Raw genomic sequence first — 27,978 nt, 5'->3', positions numbered from 1 at the left:
CATGAAGGCGCTACCAGGAGACAGGCCAGTACATCAGGAGATGTGGAGGAGGCCGTAGGAGGGCAACAACCCAGCAGCAGGACTGCTACCTCCGCCTTTGTGCAAGGAGGTGCACTGCCAGAGCCCTGCAAAATGACCTCCAGCAGGCCACAATGTGTGCATGTGTCTGCTCAAACGGTCAGAAAGACTCCATGAGGGTGGTATGAGGGCCCGGCGTCCACAGGTGGGGGTTGTGCTTACAGCCCAACACCGTGTAGGACGTTTGGCATTTGCCAGAGAACACCAAGATTGGCAAATTCGCCACTGGCGCCCTGTGCTCTTCACAGATGAAAGCAGGTTCACACTGAGCACATGTGACAGACGTGACAGAGTCTGGAGACGCCGTGGAGAACGTTCTGCTGCCTGCAACATCCTCCAGCATGACCGGTTTGGCGGTGGGTCAGTCATGGTGTGGGGTGGCATTTCTTTGGGGGGCCGCACAGCCCTCCATGTGCTAGCCAGAGGTAGCCTGACTGCCATTAGGTACCGAGATGAGATCCTCAGACCCCTTGTGAGACCATATGCTGGTGCGGTTGGCCCTGGGTTCCTCCTCATGCAAGACAATGCTAGACCTCATGTGGCTGGACTGTGTCAGCACTTCCTGCAAGAGGAAGGCATTGATGCTATGGACTGGCCCGCCCGTTCCCCAGACCTGAATCCAATTGAGCACATCTGGGACATCATGTCTCGCTCCATCCACCAACGCCACGTTGCACCACAGACTGTCCAGGAGTTGGCGGATGCTTTAGTCCAGGTCTGGGAGGAGACACCATCCCCCACCTCATCAGGAGCATGCGCAGGCGTTGTAGGGAGGTCATACAGGCACGTGGAGGCCACACACACTACTGAGCCTAATTTTTACTTGTTTTAAGGACATTACATCAAAGTTGGATCAGCCTGTAGTGTGGTTTTACACTTTAATTTTGAGTGTGACTCCAAATCCAGACCTCCATGGGTTGATAAATTTGATTCCCATCGATAATTTTTTGTGTGATTTTGCTGTCAGCACATTCAACTATGTAAAGAAAAAAGTATTTAATAAGAATATTTCATTAATTCAGATCTAGGATGTGTTATTTTAGTGTTCCCTTTATTTTTTTGAGCAGTGTACATTATGCCATTTCTCTTGCAAAGATGATGGTACAAAAATACAAAGGAATGGTTGTTTTTTTCTTTGTATTATCTTTTACCAGATCTATTGTGTTATATTCTCCTACATTCCTCTCACATTTCCACAAACTTCAAACTTTCCTTTCAAATGGTACCAAGAATATGCATATCCTTGCTTCAGAGCCTGAGCTACAGGCAGTTCGATTAGGCTATGTCATTTTAATGCGAAAATTGAAACAAAGGGGCGGATCCTTAAGAGGTTTTAACAAGCATCCATGTTGATGTCATTCCGCTAAGAACCTGTTTTCAGTGTGTTAAGTCTCCAGTCAATAGCCGGTGCAGAATGTGTGTGTTTATCCTGTGTTCCCATTTAATTAGCTATTAAATAAATAATTAAACCAATTTGTGTAGCACTGTATCATGAGTAGGGCTTGGGTTTTTGCAGATGCAAGGAGGTTACGACTGTTCAGAATGATGATATGATACAAGGTTTTGATTAATAAGTTGACTGTTCATATATGTGATAAGTAAAGATCTTTTTATAGTTTAATTCGGGAGAAGTTAACTCTTTAAAGAACCGCTCTAATGAGTTAATTGTTACATTATTAATTTAATTGGGTAGCAATTACTAACTGTCTTCAGATTCAAGTCACGACATATTGGTGCCCCCGTGTGAGGAATCTAAGACAAAATTAGGCCTTACTGTTGAATTCAGTCATCAGGAATTGCATAGCAAATTATTTTTAAAAAGCAGTAGGTAGGTTTGATGTTGAGTGGTGTGTGTGTGTGTGTGTTTCTTTTCGACCCAAATACCAGGGAGAGATTGTCACCTGTGTGGTAAATCTGACAAAGGTTCAGAGTGTTTACGATGACTTATACATTTTTCAGAGCTAGGACATAAGGGCCAGCCCATTTAAGGATATTTGAAAAATATATATTTGCTTGGCAGAAGCGTAGTATTATCTCTCTGCCTTTCCGAGTATTTTTTTGTTATTGCGTGCTCTGGTAACCTCACTAGCAAGAAACGCAGATTGGGTTGAACGTGAGACATCGTTAGTAAACCCCCATTCCCAAATTGAACGGGACCTTTTTGTGCTTGAAGTGAACATTCTTGTACATGAGCGGTTAGCTTTGTATTAGAAGCTAAGCTAACAGAGAGAATACATTTTTCTTTGTTTACAGCGGACATCCCAAGCTTTGGGCGACTGAAGTCCCACCTTTGCTGGAATCCTGTTTGATTTCAGTTTTCAGGGTCAGTGACCCCTTGTAGTGAAGAATCTGCTATTGTTAAAAATAATTGTTTTTCCAATGTGAAGGCAAACATCTTCTCACATCTGTCAAATCTGGTTACACTTAATAATATCCAACCAATCTCAACTGATTGGATATCGTGTCTCATGATTTAACAAGGAAGGTAAATTGCCAAACAAACCTTTTTTCCCGGTTAATCATTCGGATAAGGACCAAATTAATTTGTTCCAACCAATGAGACATTTTAAACTTGTCAATCTTAACCTAGATACAATGACGCTTTCAGGTTAATTAAAGTTGAATTCCCAGATAGCCTATACATGTATGATTAATCATTAACATTGCTAAATCAATTAAGTTTTGCTTTTGCAAGTTCATTGAAGTCCAACTCCCACGTTACTGATCCAGTATTAATGATTCATTAACATCAATACATTGATTCAAATCGTTTTGGCAGTTTCCAACGAGTCAAAACACAAACTTCATAAAATAGTAATAATAATAATAATGAGCAAGCTATCGGAGGTGGTGCCTCCCATTCCCTTGCTAATACGTAGAGTTCCACATCTTTATTTTGAGTACTCCAGCCGCAAAACCTGAAACCAAATGGGAGGGTTAGGGGGGATGACTAGTGTCGGTGGCAGCCCCGGTGCGGTGTTAACCACTTACTGATCACAGAATGAATTCATGCAACTTATTATGTGATTTCATTTTTACTCCTGAACTTATTTAGGCTTGCCATAACCGAAGGCTTGAAGCTCTGAACCGTTGCCGGAAGCTCTGGACCGTGAACCGTCACCAGAAGCTCTGGACTGTGAATGTGCACTGGAGGCCTAGTGCGTGGAGCCGGTACAGGTAGCACCGGACTGGTGACACGCACTTTAGGGTGAGTGCGGGGAGCAGGCACAGGACGTACCGGACTGGGGAGGCGCACTGGAGGCCTGATGCGTGAAGCCGGCACAGGTAGCACCGGACTGGTGGCACACTCTTCAGAGCAAGTGCGAGGCACAGGACGTACCGGACTGGGAACACGCACTTCAGGGCGAGTGCGAGGAGGAGACAAAGGACGTACCGGACTGGGGAGGTGCACTGGAGGCCAGAACCGTGGAGCCGGCCCAGGTTTCACCAGACTGTTAACCGGATCTTCTGGTCGGATGTTGAGCAGAACACACTTGCACAACATCTCTCTCATCTCTCTCTCTCCCAACTTCCCCATCTTCAGGGCAAGTGCAGGGAGCAGGCACATGATGTACCGGGCTGGGAAGGCGCACTGGAGATCTGGTGCGTGGAGCCGGCACAGATGGCACCGGACTGATGACCCGATCTTCAGCCTGCCTGCGCTGCAGCCTACTCTTCGCCAACATCATTCTCCGATATCCCTCTTCACACTGCTCCATCGATTCCCAGGCGGGCTCTGGCTCTCTCCTTGGGTCGACCGACCACCTCTCTATCGTCTGCTCCATGTACTCTGGCTCCTCCCGCGGCTCAGACGGCCACCCCCTACTTTCTGTCTGCCTCCAAGGAAGGGTTTCGTATCCACCCATCACTTCTTCCCATGTCCAAAACTCCTTTACCTCGTAGATATGCTGCTTGGTCCTCATTTGGTGGGATATTCTGTCACGGTTGTCGTAAGAACGGGACCAAGGCACAGCGTACGTAGAGTTCCACATCTTTATTATAAAATGAAACTTAAGCAAAACAAAAACAAATAAACGAACAACGAAACGTGACTACGTGGTGCACATAAACAAACACAAAATAATATCCCAACAAACACAGGTGGGAAAAATAGCTACTTAAATATGATCCCCAATTAGAGGCAACAATTACCAGCTGCCTCTAATTGGGAACCAAACCAAAACACCAACATAGAAATGTTTAACTAGAACACCCCCTCGTACTACACCATAGAGAAACAAGGGCTCTCTATGGTCAGGGCGTGACAGGTAGTCATTCAAAAATCATGTTAAGCACTATTACTGATCACAGAATGAGTTCATGCAACTTATTATGTGATTTCATTTTTAGATCAGTGTGTAGATCAGTGTTACAAAATCTAAATGTTCAAAACTGTTAAATCACCAGGAAATCTGCTCTAAGTGATTTTATTTTAGGAAATCTATATATGTTGAGTCAATTTGCAGTGTACAAATAATTTATAATTCTGTACCGGTAATGACACATGCAATTAAATCATATGTATGAGTATAGCATTAGAGCGATATTCGATACAGAATAGATTTTATAATTGCGCTTTAATTCCAATTGAATTCTTGAATTTTAATAAGGCTATATGTAGAATATGAATTGGAATGAAAGGAAATAAAATGTCTTATTTATTCATACTATACAAGTGGTTGTGATACAGTGAGCTACAAAAGTTTTGGGACAGTGACACATTTCGTTTTTTGGGCACTGTACTCCAGCACTTTAGATTTGAAATTATACAATGACTATGAGGTTATAGTGCAGACTATCATCTTTAATTTGAGGGTATTTTCATTCATATCGGGTGAGGCGTTGATAAATTACAGCACTTTTAGTACACAGTCAATAGAAAGGTCAATAATGTATTGTCTCTTTTTGGAGTCACTTTTATTGTAAATATGTATCTAAACACTCCTACATTAATGAGACTGCTACCATGATTACGGATAATCCTGAATGAATTGTGAATGATGACGAGTGAGAAAGTTAGACGCACAAATATCAGACCCTGAAGACATGTTAACCTCTCATCATTACAATAACAGGGGAGGTTAGCATTTTTTTTTTGGGGGGGGGGGGGGGGGGGATACATGTGCGTCTATTTTATATTAATGTAGATGCTATCATGATTACAGATAGTTCTGAATGAATCGTGAATAATGAATAGTCATGATTAAGGATAGTCAAGGAATAATGAGTGAGAAAATGACAGACGCACAAATATCATACCCCCCAAAAATGCTAACCTCCTCATTGTAATTGTGAGAGGTTAGCATGTCTTTATTTTTTGCATCTAACTTTCACTCATCATTATTCCCTATCCTTAATCATGGTAGCATCCACATTAATGTAGAAGTGTTTAGGAACATATTATATATATTTATTTACCATTAATTTCTATTGGGCACAAAATCATCTGAAACACAACCAAAAACATACAGCAAATGCATCCAACAAGTTTGTGGAGTCATAAGCTTGATGTAATCATTGCGTGCTAGGAATATGGGACCGATACTAAACTTTTGACTACTTTAATACACATACAGTGTAAGTGAATTTGTCCCAATACATTTCATCTTAATATTCTGGTGCTGTTCGGGGCAGTTTAGAGTATTGATCGGGGACTTAATTGTGTAGGAATGTAACTGTTTTTCTGCGTGATTTGTGATGTTTTACTTGTGCTTCCCATAATGTGTATATTTTTGTTGTTGTATTGCGCAGGGCACATTTGAATAAGAGACCTAGGTCTCAATATGTCTTGTGGTAAAATATTAAATATTTTTTCAATCTGATTGACCCCAACCCTGGTGTAGAGTGATCCATAGGCTATTGTAGACAAGAGCCCTATAAAGTATTTTGTCTCATTCAATAAAAGCAACAGTAAAATAACACATAGAGAAATCTTAGCCGTGGAGTCCAATGCAATGGAGTTGTATGTCTTCATCTGTCCCTGTAGTAGATTATTATCTCTGGAATCTTAATTGAGGCCCAGGCAGACCCACTGGAAAAACATGAACACAAACACAAATCGTTCAGAATTGATTGGAAACAATTTCAGGAAAATATTTATTAAATTAACAAATTAAAGATTAGATGTGAAGACATACCTGCAATGCATCCAATTCGATCTTCCCACTGTCATGTTTGTCAAGTGTTTTGAACATTTCTAGTAGAGAGAGAGAGATAAATACAAGGTGATTCTGACTCTGAGAATCTGCCTGCCCATAACAGGTATTGCTAATACCTTTAATTTGATTGTAGTAACTTTATAAATGTTAATTTAAAACAATATCCTGTGCACACTCAGTTCATGGGCTTTCCCCAGATAGTTTATTTTTTATGTATAAGAATGATAATAATAATGGTCATGGAACAGACACTTTTATCCAAGGCAATTTATAGTGTACAATATCCAGAGATGCAAGCACCATGCTCTGGATTGACTAATTGGAACCACCTCTATTAGAAGACATTATGAAGTCAAAAACCACTCACTAAATAGCATTTCCAGTCGTATCAGGCAGCCCATGAAGCAGTCAAAGTCCATGGAGTACTCTGAGTTAGCGTAGCGGGACACAATTAGCTGGAGCACCTCGCTGTTAAGCTGAAATCCTGCAACAATAATAAACACAATAATAAAATCCTGGCCCAGCATTTCAACCAAAATCCTAATACAACAATTTGTTATTGACTGACCCATGTAAATGTTGTGTGACATGGGGGTAAATGAAAGAGCGTAATGCTGCATTCTAATAAATATTTACAGTTAACAAACAAATGCATTTGAATTGATAATATTACAATATTACAATAGTAAGAGCCCCTCCGGTAGTAGTGGTAGGGGTAGCATACAGTAAGTAAGAGGTAGCCGCATTAATGTGACTTTAAAGGGATACTGCGAGATAGCATACACAGGCAGCTAGCATACACTAGCGTACCTGTAGACTTCCAGTCATTGTGCTAACAATAGTTAGCATTGGCTTGCGAAACTACCACTAATTCACACCTTTAAATGTGTTTTAAAGAAGTTCTCCATAAAGGAAAGAGTGTGTTCTATTGACCCTGATATGTATGTGCTAGTGTACAGTTGGCAATGTTTTCCTGAAGGGCAATACTCAATACAATACATTTTCAATGTATTTTCTATTTTTCAATACATTTTCTCATTGCTGCAACTCCCCAAAGGGAGAGGTGAACGTCAAGTGTCTTACGAAACATCACTTGCCAAGCCACGCTGCTTCTTAAGATTTGCTTGCTTAACCCAGAAGCCAGCCGCACCAATGTGTCGGAGGAAACAACGTTCAGCTGAAGTCAGCTGTCAGGCTTACAGGCGCCCGGCCCTCCACAAGGAGTCACTATTGCACAATGAGCCAAGGAGGCCCCCTCGGCCAAACCCTCCCCTTATCCCGATGAATTGTGCACCGCCCTATGGCACTCCCGGTCATGGCTGGCTATGACACATAGCCAGCCGTGGGATCGAACCCCAGGCTGTAGTGACATCTCAACACTGTGATGCAGTGCTTTAGACCATTACAACACTCGGGAGGCCCGCACATAGGTAGATTTCTAATACCCTTCTGTTTAACTACACTGAGTGTACAAAACATTAAGAAGACTTTCCTAATATTGAATTGCACCCCCTTTTGCCTTCAGAACAGACTAAATTTGTCAGGGCATGGACTCTACAAGGTGTCGAAAGCGTTCCACAGGGATGCTGACCCATGTTTTGGATGTCCTTTGGGTGGTGGACCATTCTTGATACACACGGGAAACTGTTGAGCATGAAAAACCCAGCAGCGTTGCAGTTCTTGACACATTCAAACCGGTGCGCCTGGCATAGCCACGGGTAGGGGTGCTGAGCACCCCTGATAAATTACAATTAAAACAATAATTTATATATATTTTTTTATTATTATAATAATGTGAGAAAAAAATCACATTTAGTGCACTAGGCCTTTATTACTCCTGTATGAGCAGAGAAAAATTGTCGTCAGCAGAGTAGGGAGAAAAATACCCCCCAAAACATGTTCCCGCGGCCATGGCGCCTGCAGCTACTACGATAGCCCTACTGGCACCTACTGTAAATCTTTTTTCTTGCCCATTCACCCTCTGAATGGCACACATACCCAATCCTTCTTTAAACTGTCTCTTCCCCTTCATCTACATACACTGATTGAAGTGGATTTAACAAGTGACATCAATAAGACATTTCACCTGGATTCACTAGGTCAGTCTATGTCATGGAAAGAGCATGTTTTGTACATTGTAAATTCAATGGTTAAATAAGTCAATGTTTCTTAACAATACCTGCTTCAGTCAACGCCTCCCTCATCTCGTGGGTGCTCATCGTGCCAGAGTTGTCAGAGTCGTGACTTTTGAAGATTTCCTATAAGACATCGAAATTATTGACAGACTCAAATACGAGTAATAATACCAGTTTCAATGCTGTACACTCAGCACAGTCTCTGACTTTAATCTTACCAAATACTTCTGGATCTTAGTCCACACAGTATGGAACTCAACCAGGCCCAACTTTGCATTGCCATCCATCTGATTGTGGTCAAGACAGATATAATATATGCCAGTTAGCAGACACTTTTATTCAAAGCGGCTTTCAGTAGTGCATGCATACATTTTCCCCTGTGGGAACCGAGCCCACGACTTTGGCGTTGCAAGCGCCATGGTCAACCAACTGTGCCACACAGGAACAATTTCCTAATACCACATGTTGAAAAGTAAAATGTGCATTTTTCCATATCATATTGAGAATGAATGGCTCATGCTACTGTAGGAAAGGATACATCCAACAGACTGATGATGTGACGACAGGTCTCGAGGCTAAATCCATCAGTTTTGACGTGAGATCCTTGAAAACAGAGTGGCAACAAGTAAAGCTAATATACCGTACTGTTAACACATACTGGGTCCATACTGGTGAATATTTAAGTTTACATTTTATCTGTCTCAAAATGCACATCAGCCAATTCAAAAAAAATTGTTGCACGTGATACAATACTACATGTGCATTTTAGTCAGTTATCCAGACCAACTTAAGGGAACATCAACAGATTTTTTTAACCTAATTGGCTCAGGGATTCAAAGCAGTGACCATTCAGTTACTGGCCAACGCTTCCCATAAGATAACCTGGCATATTTAGTGTTTCTTAAAATAGGTCCATTTGGCCACCAGAGGGATATTTTAAACCTCCAAATGAAAGGTTTACTTTTCTTTCACTTGGTCTGTAAAGTGTCGTGTCCCAATATTGCCGTGTCCCAATATTGCATGACGAATCCTTGACTAGGCTACTAGCTTCTAACGTTAGACAAAATTAAAAAAGGTATGTTTTTTCGCATATATGAAGAAAAAAAAATCACATGTTTTTGCTTATCCGTTTCACACACATCCATGTGTTTTACAGGAAAAATATAAAGGAGGTCTACACAACATTTCAGTTTATCGTACATTGTAAAAATAAATACAAAAAGCTGTCATGTACCTCCATTACAATCACTGCCAGGTGGCATACACGCTAAACTGGTTAACTGTGAATCTGTGGGGTACAGTATCAGTTGGTTCGAGGCCCACTCGTGTCAAGCTTTTTTGTTAAGGAAAAAAACTGTTCTCTGCTGGTCCTCGATGATCGATTCAAATAGGCGATGAAATGGATGATTATAATACATGTAAATTGTTGTAAGTGTAGCCTACATAAGAAATTAAGACGTTTTGGTCTAACAGTAACGTTATACTATGCTATTATGTTCAGTATATTTGGTATGCTAGGCCTATATAGAATACTAATTCATCCTTAAAGTTAAGTGTCCAGTGATAATCTCACTTTTAAAAGTTCATATTCTTTTAACTCATACCCAAATAATGTTGTTGACTCGTCCTATACTTGTATTTGTGGCCAAAGCATAAACTGGAGAGAAAAACCCACACCTCAAACATGTATCTCAAAAACACTGTTTCAAAAATGCTTGCTATTTCGTCATAGAGTACTCTACTCCTGAGAAGGATAAACTGGCCAATCAGCGTTCTAGAGGTGGATGAGCTGGCCAATCAGATATCTACTCTGATTAATATTTTTTATGACCAATATATACCCATACCATTCTTTTGTTGGAGTATACCTACACCATTCCAACACAGAAAAGCTGCTTTTTAATTACCAATTTTAGGAAGAAAAACTTTCACTCATATTGTAAGTAAATAGAGGTCATATTTCATAGAAATCTGGAAACACTGGACAGTTACTGTAGGTGATCTTGCGAGACATTGATTCCGCTTTGATCTAAACTTTATTAAACAAGCACCATTCTGAGAAGCGTCGCTTCGGTGCACATCGGCAGCACTAACGTTAACGTTACACCACTGTAGCAGTAGCTTACATGTTGGTCTGCAATAGGGACTCCAAGAAGCTCCTCATTAAATATATTTGTAATCTTCATTTACAAGGTTTTGGCCGTACTTTGGATAACACTATCACAATAAATGTAATTCTGCATTTCAAATGAAAAAACCTCTCCTGGGATTCCAACTTGCCACAAACTGCAAAGATTACCCAGGAACCAAGTTCACTACACTATGAGCTTATCGTTTAGTTGAGATTTAGCGTGTTTTTTAGTAACCGTTTTTTAATTATTCTTTTTTAAACTTCTGTTAAGAACATTTTCATGAAAAAGTGTTAAATCACGTCCACCTACGTCAACATTTGTAATTGGCTGATGAGGAATTTGTGACCGGACATAATCACTGCCACCTGGTCAGGTTAGCATAGGGTTAAATCACAGATGATGCATCACAATGTATATACATCTCCTTTACTCACTCTGAGTTACCACTCTGTTTAAAATCTTTTGAAGTTCAAAGGCAGAAACTTCGGAATCCTGTCAAGATTAAATTAATATATTAGAAAGAAAAATAAGATTGTTATGTGACTGATTTAAATAAAGAACAAAAATAATATAGAAATACATACGCTTCCAGCAATCTGCAAGAATAGACGTTTGAAGTAGGGATCCACATCACCCTCTGTAATATCAGGCTAAAAAGGGTAAAAAAAATCAAATATAACGTTCAGAAATCTCGGTTTAAATATTATGTTGCACTTGGAATGTCCAGCCGGAAACATACCTCAGTAAACATAAAAACAAAATTTTGTTGGAAGATGTTGAGATCAAAAGACAAGAAATAACTATGATGTACCTCGTCAACTTCCACACTGATATCCTCTTCCATTGGACTGCAACAAAACACACAGAAAGATATACATATAACATACACCATATGATAAACGCATCACGTTTGTACATATGTTTGTCATTGTGCCCTGGAAACAAAGCTACATTTTCAAATTGAATGAAAATGTATGATCGAACTCATGTAAGTGTCAATAATGTCACGTTGCTTCCTTAGCAGGTTCCACTTCCTCCTGATTCGGCTCATACCGATGCTCAAACCCAGGACCTCTCTGCCTCACAAACACACATGACCGCCCTCCTGAAACGTCTTACCCAGCCGTGCCATAAAACAAATTGTCAGCACGAGTGGATCCCCATTCGCTATAAAGGCCTGCATTCTTTTTTTTAAACACTTGCTACATAGGCCTACATTATATAAAACGTTACAGTGTTCACAACAGCATCTAGAAACATAAAACCAAGAATGTTAATAAAACAATGAGACACATATGGATCTATTCACATGCCTTACGACTTAATAATGTATTTCAAATAATCACTATAAAAATGGTATAGTCCCACTCTATTGCAGGCTGTATAACCTCTTCATAAACGCGGGGCCCACCTGGTGGCAGCATGCTTCTCGGCGAAGACTCTCAAGAGGAAGCTGCCCTTCTTGTGCGGCTCAAACGTGGAGGGGATGATGACGTACTCCCCGGGGGGCAACTTGAAGCGGTCACAGATCTCCCGCAGGTTGATGAAGGTATTGCTCATTGCCACAGACTTCTGTCTCAGCAGCACATCTGGGCCCAGGTGGATGTTGGTGCGGCCCTTATACTGCCATCAAACACAGAGGATAGGGCCTTTTTACTGTAGTCTACCTTGTGGCATTATACATTGGTTTCAAACAACATATTACCTTACTTTTTGTGCATTAGACACTGTACTCATATTTTGGCTCATAATAAAAGTTGAGAATGTGATATGAACAGATCAGCATGAAAATGGCCTTATACTGTATCTATAATTATGCTTGAGTTTCTTTCTTTGTATGTGTTAATGTACCATACATACCTCATCAGGAACCTGGAAAGCAAAACAAACAGAATATTAACAGATTTGACCATTTGATTTAAAAATGGATTAAGTCAGGGGTAACCAACTCTCCTCTCTGAGAACTACTGGGTATGCATGCTTTTGCTCCAGCCCTGCTCTAAAACACCTTATTCAGTGATTTCATGATATCATAAACAGCTGATTTGTAGAAAGAAAAAAAAATCTGTGTTTTGTATCATATTGTACAACAGCTGATTAAACTAACGCGGTAAAAGTGTAAAACAAATATGATCAGTGTTATTTTCTGATAGTTGCTGGTTGAAAAAAACATTTTAACAGGACCTTCTAATTAGCAGGTTTTGCATGGGTGGAGTTTTGGCTTACCTGGTGACATCACCAGGCAGTGTAAGTTCATAGACCAATAACAAAGAGAGTTCCAAACCTCTCTGCCGATAACAGCTAGTTTTCAGGTTACATATCCCTCCCATTAGGCCCCTCACTCAGACCACTCCCAGACAGTCCTAGCAAAAGTATTGCTTGTGTCCCCCCCAAAAAAAGCTGTTTGCTTCTTTTTGACAATTTTAATGGAAAACTATTACACTAAGGCACCTCATTGTTACCCAGAAATGATTTAACATTGAGATAAAAATGGCTGCATTGGCCCTATAAGGCAGGGGCTGGAACAAATGCCTGCATACCCAGGTGGAGGGTTGGACAGTTATGGATTAAGTGAATAAATTCACTCTGGGGTGGTGATGTTGCACCTGGTATATTGAAAAGCCAATGGTGTTGAGGTCCCGGCTGAATCTCCTCTCTTTGCGGCCGTCTTTTTGCATGAGGCCCACCAAGAAGGTGCAGCCATCCTTGCCATCATGGGGGTCATCATCCACATCATCCAATTTAATGGCAAACTGGGGGTTAGAGCAGAATGTGGCTGCAAAGAAGTGGGTGAGAAAAAAGATTTGTGAAAAAGGATTAGTGACTAATCGAGGCAACACTATCAGAGTTGCCAGGTTTAGCTACAATGTCCAGTCTATGACCACTCAAAACCTGCACAAAGGCCTGAAAACTAGCCTCAAGAGAGGAGTTGCCACATGTATCGAATAAGTGTCTTGTTAGAAATTGGATATGTAGACGGGCGAGTCGGTCAAGGATCGATTCAGACAAGGTGGTAAATTGTATGACAAGCTACAGTTTATTCAGAGTGAAGATATCTAGAACAGCGTAATTACGGCTCTCCCGCTGGTTCGTACGGAAACGCAGACGAAGAAGAGGCCGATACAATCAGTACACCACTTATATATAGAACAGAAAGTAGGTTGATTCTGGAAGATCGGATCTTTGGATTGGTTCAGCTGGGGTGTAGTCTGTAGTCTTCCGCCATTGGCTCAGTTGTCTGTCCGTCATCGTAGAATCCTCTTCGGGCATTCAACGTTCAGCTACAACGGAGATCATGTGTGTGTGCGCTGGTTTTGGCCATTAGTGTAATGCGGGAGCTATCCTGTAGGGGACCCCACAGGCTCTACTCTGAGTTGTAGCCCCCCATTAACAATAGTTTGGTCACCTACATAAGAAATAGCATTTCTCTACAGTCTCCATATTAGCTAGCTAGTGCGGTCAGTTCGTTGTTCTCACATCACTTGTCAAGGTGTGAGTGCACGTGCTGCTTTCCTCATTTACGTGATTCAGCTGCCTGCTGCAAGTGATGCCAATTTAGCTATTTCTTTGCTATATTTAGCAACTTTTCAGACTACCCTGACAACTTTTTTTTTCAAACAGCACCTAGCAACAAATTTATCAAAAATTTGTTTGGAACTTTTAGCAACTTTTGAAAAGTGACTCAAATGCTAAAATGCACACATTTTCCCTCTAAATGACACAAAAACGATTTTCTCTCAGTCACAACACACGTGCCTGGCTGCAATAGTGCATTGTGAGTGACGTCAGCAGCAGGCGCTCAGCTCGTGTACAGGCAGCAGCAGGCAAGCAGCAATTTGGGCAAATTGCCAATCATTGTTGGCTGACTGCGGCACGAGCTAAACTCAATGAATATAGTTGGTCACAAATGTTTGATCTTGAACAGAACTTACAACATCAATCAACATATCCCAATCAAAAGCGTACAGCCAGAAGTACAGAAAAGAGTGGGTGTCTGTACCTGAACAAATGTCAAATCATATTTTTTGCCGAGATGGCCAGGCAATTTACCCTGAAAATGTATTGGCAACACTGCCTGCTGCAGCGCTCGTCTCAACACACACACACACACACACATACATTCATCTAACACACACACACATACATTCATCTGGCCCACACACTCACTCAGCAACTGCCTGCCTCATTGTCTGATAATCAGAAGCAGCAGGTCACAGTAAAATTAATAGATACAAAAAAATAAGAGAAATGCCATGGTGGACGCAGTGCAATTTAGAAGTAGCCCAAAATCCCGCAACCCATGACAAATACATTTTCACTAGCAACATTTTCCCGGAAAATCGTGGACATGGCTACCCTGAACACTATACACGTTTTACTCTAAACCAGTGCTTAATTTGAGCCTCTCCGTTTTGGAGTTTTTCTTCCAGAAATGATTTGTCTGAATCCCGTACCTCTCGTGGCATGAATTTATTTTCTCTCACCTTTTTGCAATGTAAAAATTCAAATAAAAGCAATCAAAGTTCATTCGAGTTGCCCATTCGTTCATTCTCATGCCCCCACAACAGAACATAATGTGAAAAGGTTGATTTTCCGCTGGTGCCTAATATTCTAAGAGTTGATTTTGGTTGGGCCGGCCCAGGTTTATGGTTTGCGCAACATTGTAACCTATGTTTGAGACCAAACAGACGTCGCTGTGTGAGAAGCGCGCCAGTATCTCTCACATAGGTAGAATGAGATTCACTTTCTATGATCTGCTCTGATAGACATGAATGAGCCTGCAACTCTCATCTCTCTAGCGTTGCACGTCATCATTTCCTTATAGAATCATCGCCACACGAAGGGTTCTGAAGTAACTGCAGCACCCCTTATACATTGAAATACATTTGCCAAAGCTTTAGAATTACTACTGTCTATTCAGAAATAAATGAAATAATTCAGAATAGCCTACTACACAATGATATGGTCTATAATTTAGCCACAGAGGATCAATAGATTCTTTAAAAAAATATAGCCTAGCTGTGGATTGTAGCCGCATGTTCTTGACTGGAGAAAATCTGTCAGTGAAAACAGACCTTTCAAATCAAATCAAACTTTATTTGTCACATGCGCTGAATAGAGTTAAGAAAATATTTACCAAATAAACTAAAGCAAAACGTAACTAAATAAAATAACAATAACAAGGCTATATACAGGGGGTACCGAGTCAATGTGTGGGGGTACAGGTTAGTCAAGTAGGAAGGGGTGAAGTAACTATCCAAATGTACTGGGCCGTACGCAAAAACCAAATGTACTGGGCCGCACGCACTACCCTCTGTAGAACCTTACGGTCAGATGCCGAGCAGTTACCACACCAGGCGGTGATGCAACCGGTCAAGATGCTCTCGATGGTGCAGCTGTTGAACTTTGAGGATCTGGGGACCCATGATAGTTTGTTGGTGATGTGGACACCAAGGAACTTGAAATTCTCTACCTGCTCCGCTACAGCCCCATCGATGTTAATGGTGGCCTGTTCAGCCCACCTTTTCCTGTAGTCCACGATCAGCCCCTTTGTCTTGCTCACATTGAGAGAGAGGTTGTTGTCCTGGCACCACACGGCCAGGTCTCTGACCTCCTCCCTATAGGCTGTCTCATCATTGTCGGTAATCAGGCCTGCCACTGTTGTATCGTCAGCAACCTTAATGATGGTGTTGGAGTCGTGTTTGGCCTTGCAGTCATGGGTGAACAGGGAGTACAGGAGGGGACTAAGCACATACCCCTGAGGGGCCCCAGTGTTGAGGATCAGCATGGCAGACGTGTTGTTACCTACCCTTACCACCTAGGGGAGGCCCGTCAGGAAGTCCAGGATCCAGTTAGCTCAGTGATGAGCTTTGTGGGCACTATGGTGTTGCACTCTGAGCTGTAGTCAATGAACAGCATTCTCACATAGGTGTTCCTTTTGTCCAGGTGGGAAAGGGCAGTGTGGAGTGCGATTGAGATTGCGTCATCTGTTGGGGAGGTATGCAATTTGGAGTTGGTCTCGGGTATCCGGGAGGATGCTGTTGATGTAAGCCATGACCAACCTTTCAAAGCACTTAATTGATGAGTCACTGATGTGATCTTCCTGTCTGGGTTGCCCCCCCCCCCCCCCCCCTTGGGTTGTGCCGTGGCAGAGATCTTTGTGGGCTATACTTGGCCTTGTCTCAGGATGGTAAGTTGGTGGTTGAAGATATCTCTCTAGTGGTGTGGGGGCTGTGCTTTGGCAAAGTGGGTGGGGTTATATCCTTCCTGTTTGGCCCTGTCCGGGGGTATCATCGGATGGGGCCACAGTGTCTCCTGACCCCTCCTGTCTCAGCCTCCAGTATTTATGCTGCAGTAGTGTATGTGGCTGGGGGCTAGGGTCAGTTTGTTATATCTGGAGTACTTATCCTGTCTTATCTGGTGTCCTGTGTGAATTTAAGTATGCTCTCTCTAATTCTCTCTTTCTTTCTCTCTCTCGGAGGAACTGAGCCCTAGGACCATGCCTCAGGACTACCTGGCATGATGACTCCTTGCTGTCCCCAGTCCACCTGGCCGTGCTGTTGCTCCAGTTTTACCTGTTCTGCCTGCGGATATGGAATCCTGACCTGTTCACCGGACGTGCTACCTGTCCCAGACCTGCTGTTTTCAACTCTCTAGAGACAGCAGGGGTGGTAGAGATACTCTTAATGATCGGCTATGAAAAGCTAACTGACATTTACTCCTGAGGTGCTGACTTGTTGCACCCTCGACAACTACTGTGATTATTATTATTTGACCATGCTGGTCATTTATGAACATTTGACCATCTTGGCCATGTTCTGTTATAATCTCCACCCGGCACAGCCAGAAGAGGACTGGCCACCCCTCATAGCCTGGTTCCTCTCTAGGTTTCTTCCTAGGTTTTGGCCTTTCTTGGGAGTTTTTCCTAGCCTCCATGCTTCTCCACCTGCATTGTTTGCTGTTTGGGGTTTTAGGCTGGGTTTCTGTAACAGCACTTTGAGATATCAGCTGATGTACGAAGGGCTATATAAATACATTTGATTTGATTGCTACCAACGTGACTGCTACAGGGCAGTAATCATTTAGGCAGGTTACCTTCGTGTAGGTATTACAGACTGGATCAGGGAGAGGTTGAAAATGTCAGTGTCACTTTCCAGTTGGGCCGTGCATGCTTTGAGTACACGTCTCGGTCATCTGGCCCTGCAGCTTTGTAAATATTGACCTGTTTAAAGTTTTCACAATATTTTAAATTGAGGGAAAACACAGGTTATAAAGCAAATGGCTACTGCTGAAAAGAGAAGACTATGCTTTAGGTTACCAACATATTTGATCAACTTCCAAATATTGTTTTACAAAAGAGAGATAGGCTTTTGGCATGAGCGCATCGGCCATCACCAGCACGTGAGCTGCGCATCATTGGATGAGTCAGTGAAACTGGAAAGCATTTTTAGGGCAATAATTTCCTCTTCATATTGTAGCCTACGATATGTGTCTCTATACACCTGGGCCTTGGCTATTGATGGATTCAAGACTAGGTCATTTTTAGTTATCTCATATTTTCTGTTTGTCAGTGTCAACGTAGCCTGCCATTTTGATTATTTTTAGTGGTATTAAAAAAAAATCTGCTGAAGTCTCCAGTTATGTAAAATAACGTCGAATTGCATGAAATGCGTTAATAAAATGCCATATTTTTCCCAGATCCTAGAATACTAAAAATGTTATCCATGTGTGCAACTTCTGTAAGTGCCTCTACTCTACTGCTCTATTCCACTACGCAAATGCGATGCTATGCATGCAATGGTTTATTATAAAGTTTTTAATGCATTCCGGTACCTCAGAACTCCCCAGGTCACCCCACTCTCGCGCTCACTTTTTGTTCCGGAACCTCCCGATTTACAAATTAAGCTCTGCTTTTACCATAACGGTAAACATAATATAACTCATCAGCTGTCCATGAATATTGCAGATAGGATTAGTGCAAATAGGCAAGCAGCACAACATCTCTTACAAGTAGTTTTAATACCTACTGAATATAATGTTATATTATTAGAGATTGACAGGTTCTGTACCTGCATGGTTCCTGCATCCTCCAGCGGTAGAGCCTACCCTCCACATCCCCTCAAACTGGTAGTGGTTCCAGCGACCCACTTCATCACTGACCAGCGTGTCTGGAGTCAGGTTGCAGATCTCCAGCTTGGAGTACTGCCTTAGGAAATCAGAGTAGGCCATCCTGGATAAGGAACAAGGAGTAGGTTGCTACCATGTACATCAAATATAAAGGAATATATATTTTATGTATGACATTTGAAAGAGACAATAATGGAAATAAACACTTTTTTTAATGTTACAATCAAAAGTTATTTTTATGCCAGCTGTTAGACAATATCATTCTAATGAAAGTGTTATACTGTAGCAAACAATATTATTGGGGTGTTTAATACAGTGCAATACCAATAGAAAAAAATAACAGTTTCACCAAAACTCTCCATCTTCTGCAGAGTGGTCGAGCTTGGATTTCTCCTCCGGTCGTACTCCATCCCATTCCCTGGAACTATTGAGAGAAAGAGTTTAAGCTTGTCACGTGGCTTCCCCAAGCGGTATTACAACATCAGGGAATTTCACAACCAAATAAATATGCTTTCTTGGAGGCTTACCTACAGCTTTCTCCCAGACATTGTCAACACAGTATCACCATTTTTAAAACTTACAGTGCATTTGGAAAGTATTCAGACCCCTTAACTTTTCAAATTTGATTTGTCACATGCGCTGAATACAACAAGTGTATACCTTACAGTGAAATGCCTACTTACAAGCCCCCTTAACCAACAATGCAGTTTTAAGAAAAATAAGTGTTAAGTAAAAAATAGATAAGTACATTTAAAACATTTGAAAAAAGAAATTCACAAATAATTAACAAGCACAAGTAAAGTAACAGTAGTGAGGCTATATACAGGGGGTACCGGTACAGAATCGGTTAGTAGAGGTAATTGAGGTAATATGTACATGTAGGTAGAGTTAAAGATAATAAACAGAGAGTAGCAGCAGTGTAAAAGAGGGGGGCAATGCAAATAGTCTGGGTAGCCATTTGATTAGCTGTTCAGGAGTCTTATGGCTTGGAGGTAGAAGCTGTTAAGAGGCCTTTTAGACCTAGACTTGGTGCTCCGATACCGCTTGCCGTGCGAAAGCAGAGAGAACTCTGCTCCCGAATGGCGCAGGGTCTAAGGTACTGCATCTCAGTGCAAGAGGCACTGCAGTCCCTGGTTCGAATCCAGGCCGTATCACATCTGGCCGTGATTGGGAGTCCCATAGGGCAGCGCACAATTGGCCCAGCGTCGTCGAGGTTTGGTCGGGTTAGGACGTCATTGTAAATAAGAATTTGTTCTTAACTGACTTGCCTAATTAAATAAAGGTTTTAGGGCCTTCCTCTGACACCGCCTGGTATAGAGGTCCTGGATGGCAGGAAGCTTGGCCCCAGTGATGTACTGGGCTGTACACATTACCCTCTGTAGTGCCTTGCGGTCGGAGGCCGAGCAGTTGCCATACCAGGCAGTGATGCAACCATTCAGGATGCTCTTGATTGGTCATCTCCTTTGTCTTGATCAGGTGGAGGGAGAGGTTGTTTTCCTGGAACCACACGGCCAGGTCTCCTCCTCCCTATAGGCTGTCTCATCATTTTCGGTGATCAGGCTGTTGTGTCATCTGCAAACTTAATGATGGTGTTGGAGTCGTGCCTGGCCATGCAGTCATGAGTGAACAGGGATTACAGGAGGGGACACAACCCTGAGGGGCCTCCGTGTTGAGGGTCAGCGTGGTACACGTGTTGTTGCCTACCCTTAGCACCTTGGGGCGGCCCGTCAGGAAGTCCAGTTGCAGAGGGAGGTGTTTCGTCCCAGGGTCCATAGCTTAGTGATGAGCTTTGAGGGAATATTGGTGTTGAACGCTGAGCTGTAGTCAATTAATATCATTCTCTCACATAGGTGTTCCTTTTGTCCAGGTGGGAAAGGGCAGTGTGGAGTGAAATAGAGATTGCGTCATCTGTGGATCTGTTAGGGCGGTATACAAATTGGAGTGGGTCTAGGGTTTCTGGGATAATGGTGTTGATGTGAGCCATGATCAGCCTTTCAAAGCACTTCATGGCTACAGACGTGAGTGCTATGGGTCGGTACCCTTTTGGTACCCTTCCCCAGATCTGTGCCTCGACACAATCCTGTCTCGGAGCTCTACGGACAATTCCCTCGACCTCATGGCTTGGTTTTTTTCTCTAATATGCACAGTCAACTGTGGGACCTTACATAGACAGGTGTGTGCCTTTCCAAATCATGTCAGGTCAATTGAATTTTCCAAAGGTGGACTCCAATCATGTTGTAGAAACTTCTCAAGGATGATCAATAGAAACAGAATACACCTGAGCTCAGTTTGGAGGCTCATGGCAAAGGGTCTGAAAACTTATGTAAATAAGGTGTTTCTGTTTTTTAAATGTAAAACATTTGCAGCAATTTCTGAAAACCTGTTTTCACTGTTATATTATGGTGTGTTGTGTTTAGATTGATGAGGACATTTAAAAAAAAAAGGGATCTGAATACTTCCAGAATGCACTGTATATACCTGCAATTAAGTGTTGTATAATTGTTTGTTGTGTGTGCCACAACAATCCAAAATTGTTATATGGTCAATAAAGTTGATCAACACTGCTACTAATTGAGTTATTTACTCACTCATCGCTCCAGGCACCCGTCCACTCCACCTGACCCCAGGGGTTTCTGATCCTCACCAGCTCAACTGGAGTCCCATGCAGGTGTACCTTCACTCAACACGAAAATTCGACAGACTGTTACGATTGACAAGAGGCTACCTGGCTATCTTATCTTGTTGAAAAACACACGCCATCTACAAACTTCATGCATCATGATCTGTTGTCTAAAATACGTATTTTTTTTAAATGATCTATGTGTCATGTGTCATAAAATGACATAGTAATAGTATGTCAGTTAGAATACTACTATTGATATAATAGTTGTTTTTATGACATTGTTGCAGAGACAACATTAAGTGTAATGTTACCAAAGCAGTATTTTTAAAACAGTTCAACTCATTGAACTGCTAAAAAGGCTGACCACATTATATTAACTTATTTGACTTCTCCTTGATAGTTTTATGTACTGAGAAAATACTTATTCTTACCTCTTCTGCTGCAGTGATTGAGTACGCATGCCCCTTCACCAGCTTCTGACCAGTAACTGCCTCCGTCTCGTACGCACTTGTTATCTACAGTACCCCAGAACACTACATATCAAAAATGTTTACCGCTACTGCACACTCTAATTTATTCATGCATTATATATATATATATATTTCTTGGTTCTTGTAATGTACAACTAGAATATTTTGTATTTAAAGATGACTCATCAAAAATACCCTTACATCAATGGAGCAGCCCAAAAGAGAACCCAGCCCCAGGGCCTTCTTCATGATTTTGAACAGGCACTGTGGGGCCTTGCCAAGATTATATGTCTCAGCGATGCCCCCAGTGAAGTCCTCAAAGCCTTCTGTGGTGGAGCCCCCAGACAAGGCCTCATAGGAACTGTTGACTCTACAAAGAAAAGAAGAGTTTGATTATGTTTGGTTATATCAAAATCAAATACAATGTCATCAACACAACACATTTCTTGAAAAAAAAAATAAGTCTGAATCCATCTCTGTTTAAAAACTCACATCAAACAAAACAGGTGATTGAATTTATTTGATTTGTTTAGCACGTTTTTGGTTACTACATGATTCCATATGTGATATTTCATATTTTTGGTGTCTTCACTATTATTCTACAATGTAGAAATAGTCAATATTAAGAAAAAACATTGAATGAGTAGGTGTGTCCAAACTTTGACTGGTACTGTATATATATATATATTTTTGTCTCAGGACAATATTGTGCATTTAAGCTACTTTTTTTTTGCCTCGTTGTGCAACGTTGTGCAGTTAAGCTACTTTTCAGGGCAATTCAGTATCATGCTCAATGAAAGACATGTAATTTGATGTAAAAAAAAAAATGTGCCAACACATCCCCTGACATTCACAGGCAATGGACACAGGGACGTTCTATGGGCGAAAGGAGCCTAATCGAGCAGTTAGGATCATACCCTCTGGTAGTGAGGACAGTGAGCTTGAGGACCACGACAACGATGAAGAATGGACCCCAGAATCAGGTTTGAAAGGCTGTGAAATATTAGTTTATGCCCAACTTGTATTATTTCATGAAAAGAATGCTTGTTTATGATATTTCTATTTATTTTATTTTATTTCACCTTAATTTAACCAGGTGGGCCAGTTGCGAACAAGTTGTCATTTACAACTGCGACCTGGCCAAGATAAAGCAAAGCAGTGCGACACAAACAACAACACAGAGTTACACGTGGAATAAACAAACGTACAGTCAATAACACAATAGGGGGAAAAAGTCTGTATACAGTGTGTGCAAATGGCGTGAGGAGGTAAGTATAGGCAATAGTAGCGAAGTAATTACAATTTAGCAAATGAACACTGGAGTGATAGATGTGCAGATGATGATGTGCAAGTAGAAATACTGGTGTGCAAAAGAGCAAAAAAGTTAATGAAAACAATATGGGGATGAGGTAGATTGGATGGGCTATTTACAGATGGGCTGTGTACAGCTGCAGTGATCGGTTAGCTGCTCAGATAGCTGATGTTTAAAGTTAGTGAGGGAGATATAAGTCTCCAACTTCAGCGATTTTTGCAATTCGTTTCAGTCATTGGCAGCTGAGAACTGGAAGGAAAGGCGGCCAAAGAAGGTGTTGGCTTTGGGGATGACCCGTGAGATATACCTGCTGGAGCGCGTGCTACGGGTGGGTGTTGTTATCGTGACCAGTGAGTTGAGATAAGATGGAGCTTTACCTAGCAAAGACTTATAGAAACCCTTGAGCCAGTGGGTCTCGCAACGAATATGTAGCGAGGGCCAGCCGACGAGAGCATACAGGTCGCAGTGGTGGGTGGTATATGGGGCTTTGGTGACAAAACGGAAGGCACTGTGATAGACTGCATCCAGTTTGCTGAGTAGAGTGTTGGAGGCTATTTTGTAAATGACATCGCCGAAGTCGAGGATCGGTAGGATAGTCAGTTTTACGAGGGTATGTTTGGCGTTGTGAGTGAAGGAGGCTTTGTTGCGAAATGGGAAGCCGATTCTTGATTTAATTTTGGGTTGGAGATGTTTAATATGAGTCTGGAAGGAGAGTTTACAGTCTAGCCAGACACCTAGGTATTTGTAGTTGTCCACATATACAGTATTTCACTTAATAAATGTTCTGAAAATATCATATTTTGCTTGGTGTTTTAGTAAAATCCACCCTCTGGTGGTATGGATAACTTATTGTGTCTCCAGAGAAACCTAGATTCAAATAAAGGTCCCACCTATCAAATTATTACAGGCGGAATTAGGTGTTTTTAGCTGGGGTCAAAATGATGCCCGAAGTTATAAATAAGAACAAGGTTATTGACAAAGTCCGGAAAAAGTTTAAGAATTGAATAAACCACCTTTGAGCTATGATAATAAATATGCCTCTGCGGTAAAATGACCCCAGTCGGTACTATGAGGGTTAATAATAGTTCATTCTTTTAAATTAATCGTTTTACAATAAAATAACTTTTTTTAAGAAGCTAAAATAACTAAATTAAAATAATAGCAATAATATTGCTAACCAAAAGCCATGCTAAGAAGGTTTTCAAAATACTGCAATAGGTGTTGAGGTTTTTGTACAGGGATGTTTTATAAAAGACATGACAAATGAGAGCATAATAGGGACTGGCATAACAAACACATTAAGTAAAGAAGGTGAGGGGAGCAATCTGGTGGCATGTTTACATTTGAGGCTGTGGCTGGTGGCTACAGGTACACTTCAATATTTATTCAACAGTCACTCTATGACTAAAGCCTCTGCTGGTCACCACAATGGTCCAGATCAGAATTATACTATTGCGAATGTTCTGTAATTCATTCAGAACAGTTCAATTTAAATCCATGTCCTTTGTGTTATTCACTTTGTGCAGGTTCAATGCCTTGGGCCCTATTTAATCAAACCTAGTCACTGGGATTACAGTCAAAGCCACATTTTCTTGAATTACAGGGATGCATATTTGAATAAATAAAATACATCTGACTGCAAAGTATTTATAGACTGACAACAACAGAAAAACTGTAAGAAAATTTGTTTTTATGTGTGGTTACCAATTCTCATTGAATAGGACCCCAGTTTACTAACCATGACGGGTGAATGATGTTTACTCACTTAGCATAGGCCTTCTCCAGCAGGGCGCTCCAATACTCTGAGCCCTCAGCTGAGTGAACAAACAGCAGTTTCCCCTCTCTTGTGGGCAGCCTATCGTCAATCACAACATCCACCCACTGTCCATACTGCCAAAACTGTAAACAAGGAAATCTGAGCAGAGGTAGAACACAACTTCCCCTTCCTGTTCAGCTTCACCCTTTAAGTACTTTTTCCTCTTTATCACTCTTCACAAATAAATCATTAAAGGTTGAACATTTCTCTGAGTGTACAATAACATCTACCCTACTTCCCCAATCCTAACTTTTGGAGGTAAAAAGGGGGTAAAAAAAATACAAATTGATCTTAAATCAGCACTTATGAGCAACCTCATCCATCACTACTAAAAACACATTGCTCACCTGGAAGTGAAAGATGCCAGCGTAATTCTCCTCAAAGCTCTGTCCAGGGGGTACCACTCGAGCCAAGATGTCTTTGTCCAAGGTAAGAGAGGCAAGGGCTGCCAGCAACCAACAGTCACCTGTATACATACATCAGTGGGAATAAGAATATGTTTACTCTCTATATTAAATAAGTAATACAAAATGTGTATATATTCTTATGAATGTTTTATATACCGGGAACATTCTAGAGATGATGATGCAATATAGTGAAACTTAAATGCTGAATAGTTTAAGACTGCAGATATATCAGCTCCGGGTATCAATTTTGGAGAGCGAAATCAAAGTACTGTAAAATCAAGGCAGAGTTAACTGTACAAACATGAACAGTAACAGCCAAAGCAAAGGGAGTGCACAACAGTGAGCAAACATTCTCAGCATGAGTAATTCTTCATGACTATATGAATAGGTGTATACCACCCTATATTGTAATAGAAATTGAGTCAAATCTGTAGCTAGCTGTGAATAAAATCTTGTTTGTTCAGCGTTGCACACTTGAGTCTTCCATGTCTGTGTAAATTAGGGGTGGTGTATGTTTACTACAAAGGGCGAACCTGGTGTATCATTTCTTCAAGAAGCAGTATAGTAGTCAAATTATACTATATACTATATATATATATACTATATATTATATTATACTATATATTATATATATGTAGGCCTTTACATGAATGTAACATTTTGTGAACATTACTGGGACACTAAAGGGAAGTGGGAACCTACCACATACAACAGGTGTATAGACACTATTTGAAAAGTAAGAGGTTTTGAACAATTGGTGCCACTTCCATTTCACTCCCATTGATGACTCGATGACTACAGTGACACACACCTTTGTCATTGAATACAGATAAACATAGGTGAGTGAGATAACTTATCCTTAATAACCATGCTTTGGGATGTACACTACAGTATGTTGTCTGGAAGAAAGACAACAATATGTGGTTTAATGTATTATTAGAATTTTCATTTTATTTTATGTGTAGTAAAGGTGCCGTTTGGATATGTAAAGCCAATACATTTTCAAACAAACAATAAAATATAAGATCATTACACCCTATCCCATGTTATGGCAAACATACAGAGCAACATACATATGGGGGTTAGGTGTCAAACTCACCCAAAGCCCCTTGGCAGATGTCAGTTCTCGTGGCTCCTTCAACAATGAACTGAGGGTTTGAGCACAACTCCTGTTTGGAAAATGCATAGGTTGTTTAACTAACAGAATGAATAGGAGGAATTTGGTTCATTTAAAAAAAAAATACTAAGCAATTGGTACTTTGCTCCACATGATGCTAAATGGCATGAATTGTTTCCCGACATTAAGACCAAATGTGTTGAATGGAGTGTAATTTGTTTCAAGGGCAGAGCGAAAACAGTGACAGAATATAGGGACGGTTCATGGAATTTGCATGCTTGAGACAGGGTGCCAGCACAAATACAGGCAGTAAGTTGCAATGACATTCTTTATCAAGACTTCATTTGCCTTCCAATCAGTCTTAATTATTCCCTGCACTATGGTTCATCTTCAATCAAGAGTTTTGAGACATAGACTGGAGAAATGTCACCCAAGATCACATTTTCAGCTATTGACTAAATCAGAATTAGGCCTATCTATGCCTGAGTATATTCCACCTGTCTGTGAAAATAAGAAATTGGGGCATAACATAGTCCCTTTCATGACTGCCACCACCCATATATTCCCCATTGCAACTTCTTAGAAACTTGAACTATGAGGAGGTTACCCTGGTGACGTGGACAGTAGGAGTCAAAAGACACACAAGTTATTTGAGAGGAGGAGGGGTTGGGGTGTTAATTGTTCCAATTTATAGTTTCATTTTAATCTGTCAATTGTGGGAAGAAAATGTTGTCCATCCGTGTATTTTTGTGAACAAATCCTGACCAATCCCAATGCACAGAATATTAAATAAGCACACAGAAATTAAGAGAAGGGAAAACAATGGGCCCTTCTAAAACAAAGTAAAACAAAAGGATAAATCAAGTTAATAATCCAAAAGACATACTGTGAGCTCGATACATGTATCTTGATGAAATTGCAAGAAGTACCAAAGCAAGAATCTCATTGATAAGTGCCTCTGTTACTGCACGTCTAACAAATCACTAAAGCCGAAATGGCTAATATCATTGTGAGACGTGATTAGCCTACCACATCCTTGTGGATATACCTCCTACAGCTATCCTCCTTACACTGAGACAAAGTCCTCACCTTTGGTCTTTTCCACTCAACGCCCCGGGTTTTTGAAGAGTAGCGACCCAACTCATTGTACCCAAGAGAGTTCCAATCAGCAGGGAAGGATGTGTCACTGAAGAGTTTCCCGCTCTCCAGACACTCTCTCCTCAGGGTCTGGAAGTCTTGCTTGTTAAAGGGGATGGCCTTGTCGTTGCTACCTTCACCTTCCTCCCTAGCTTTCCTCCTGGCCAAGTGGTTAGCTATACTGGACATAGTGCTGTGAACTCAGATGGCTGCAGTGTGTGAAGTGTGACTGTGTGAACTGTGCCGTAGTTGCTTCTGTGTGTATACTAAAAGGCTTTTGGGACTGGGGAGGTAGATGTGAAGGGGTGGAGTCAATTTACCTGCAGTCTATGAAGACAGAGGTGGAGGTGTGGCATCTGCTGCCTGCCCCATACAGGTACTGGCCTAAGAAGTCTCAGCAATATTGAGGAACACATTCCCAGGGGATAATTGTAGATGACATACGACAACAGCAAGAGCGGTGTGT

General features: G+C 41.3%; 1 protein-coding gene across 1 annotated transcript; it reads right to left on the bottom strand.

The window, feature by feature from the left end:
• Positions 1–5,577: 5,577 nt before the first annotated feature.
• capn8 (calpain 8) lies at positions 5,578–27,767 on the bottom strand. The gene is made up of 21 exons (XM_020482704.2): positions 27,465–27,767; positions 26,358–26,427; positions 25,199–25,317; positions 24,801–24,934; positions 21,925–22,093; positions 21,685–21,768; positions 21,219–21,304; positions 18,980–19,054; positions 18,573–18,733; positions 13,110–13,279; positions 12,364–12,375; positions 11,915–12,126; positions 11,315–11,351; positions 11,088–11,153; positions 10,938–10,995; positions 8,910–8,974; positions 8,590–8,658; positions 8,416–8,494; positions 6,604–6,720; positions 6,216–6,274; positions 5,578–6,109 (listed from the first exon to the last, which is right to left on the bottom strand). The coding sequence occupies exons 1-21, from the start codon at positions 27,699–27,701 to the stop codon at positions 6,086–6,088; spliced, it is 2,103 nt and encodes a 700-aa protein (XP_020338293.1). The 5' UTR covers positions 27,702–27,767; the 3' UTR covers positions 5,578–6,085.
• Positions 27,768–27,978: the final 211 nt, after the last annotated feature.

This window comes from Oncorhynchus kisutch, linkage group LG1 (assembly GCF_002021735.2).
Source record: "Oncorhynchus kisutch isolate 150728-3 linkage group LG1, Okis_V2, whole genome shotgun sequence".
Classification (NCBI taxonomy): Eukaryota; Metazoa; Chordata; class Actinopteri; order Salmoniformes; family Salmonidae; genus Oncorhynchus; species Oncorhynchus kisutch.
This window is presented reverse-complemented; position numbering and strand designations above follow the sequence as displayed.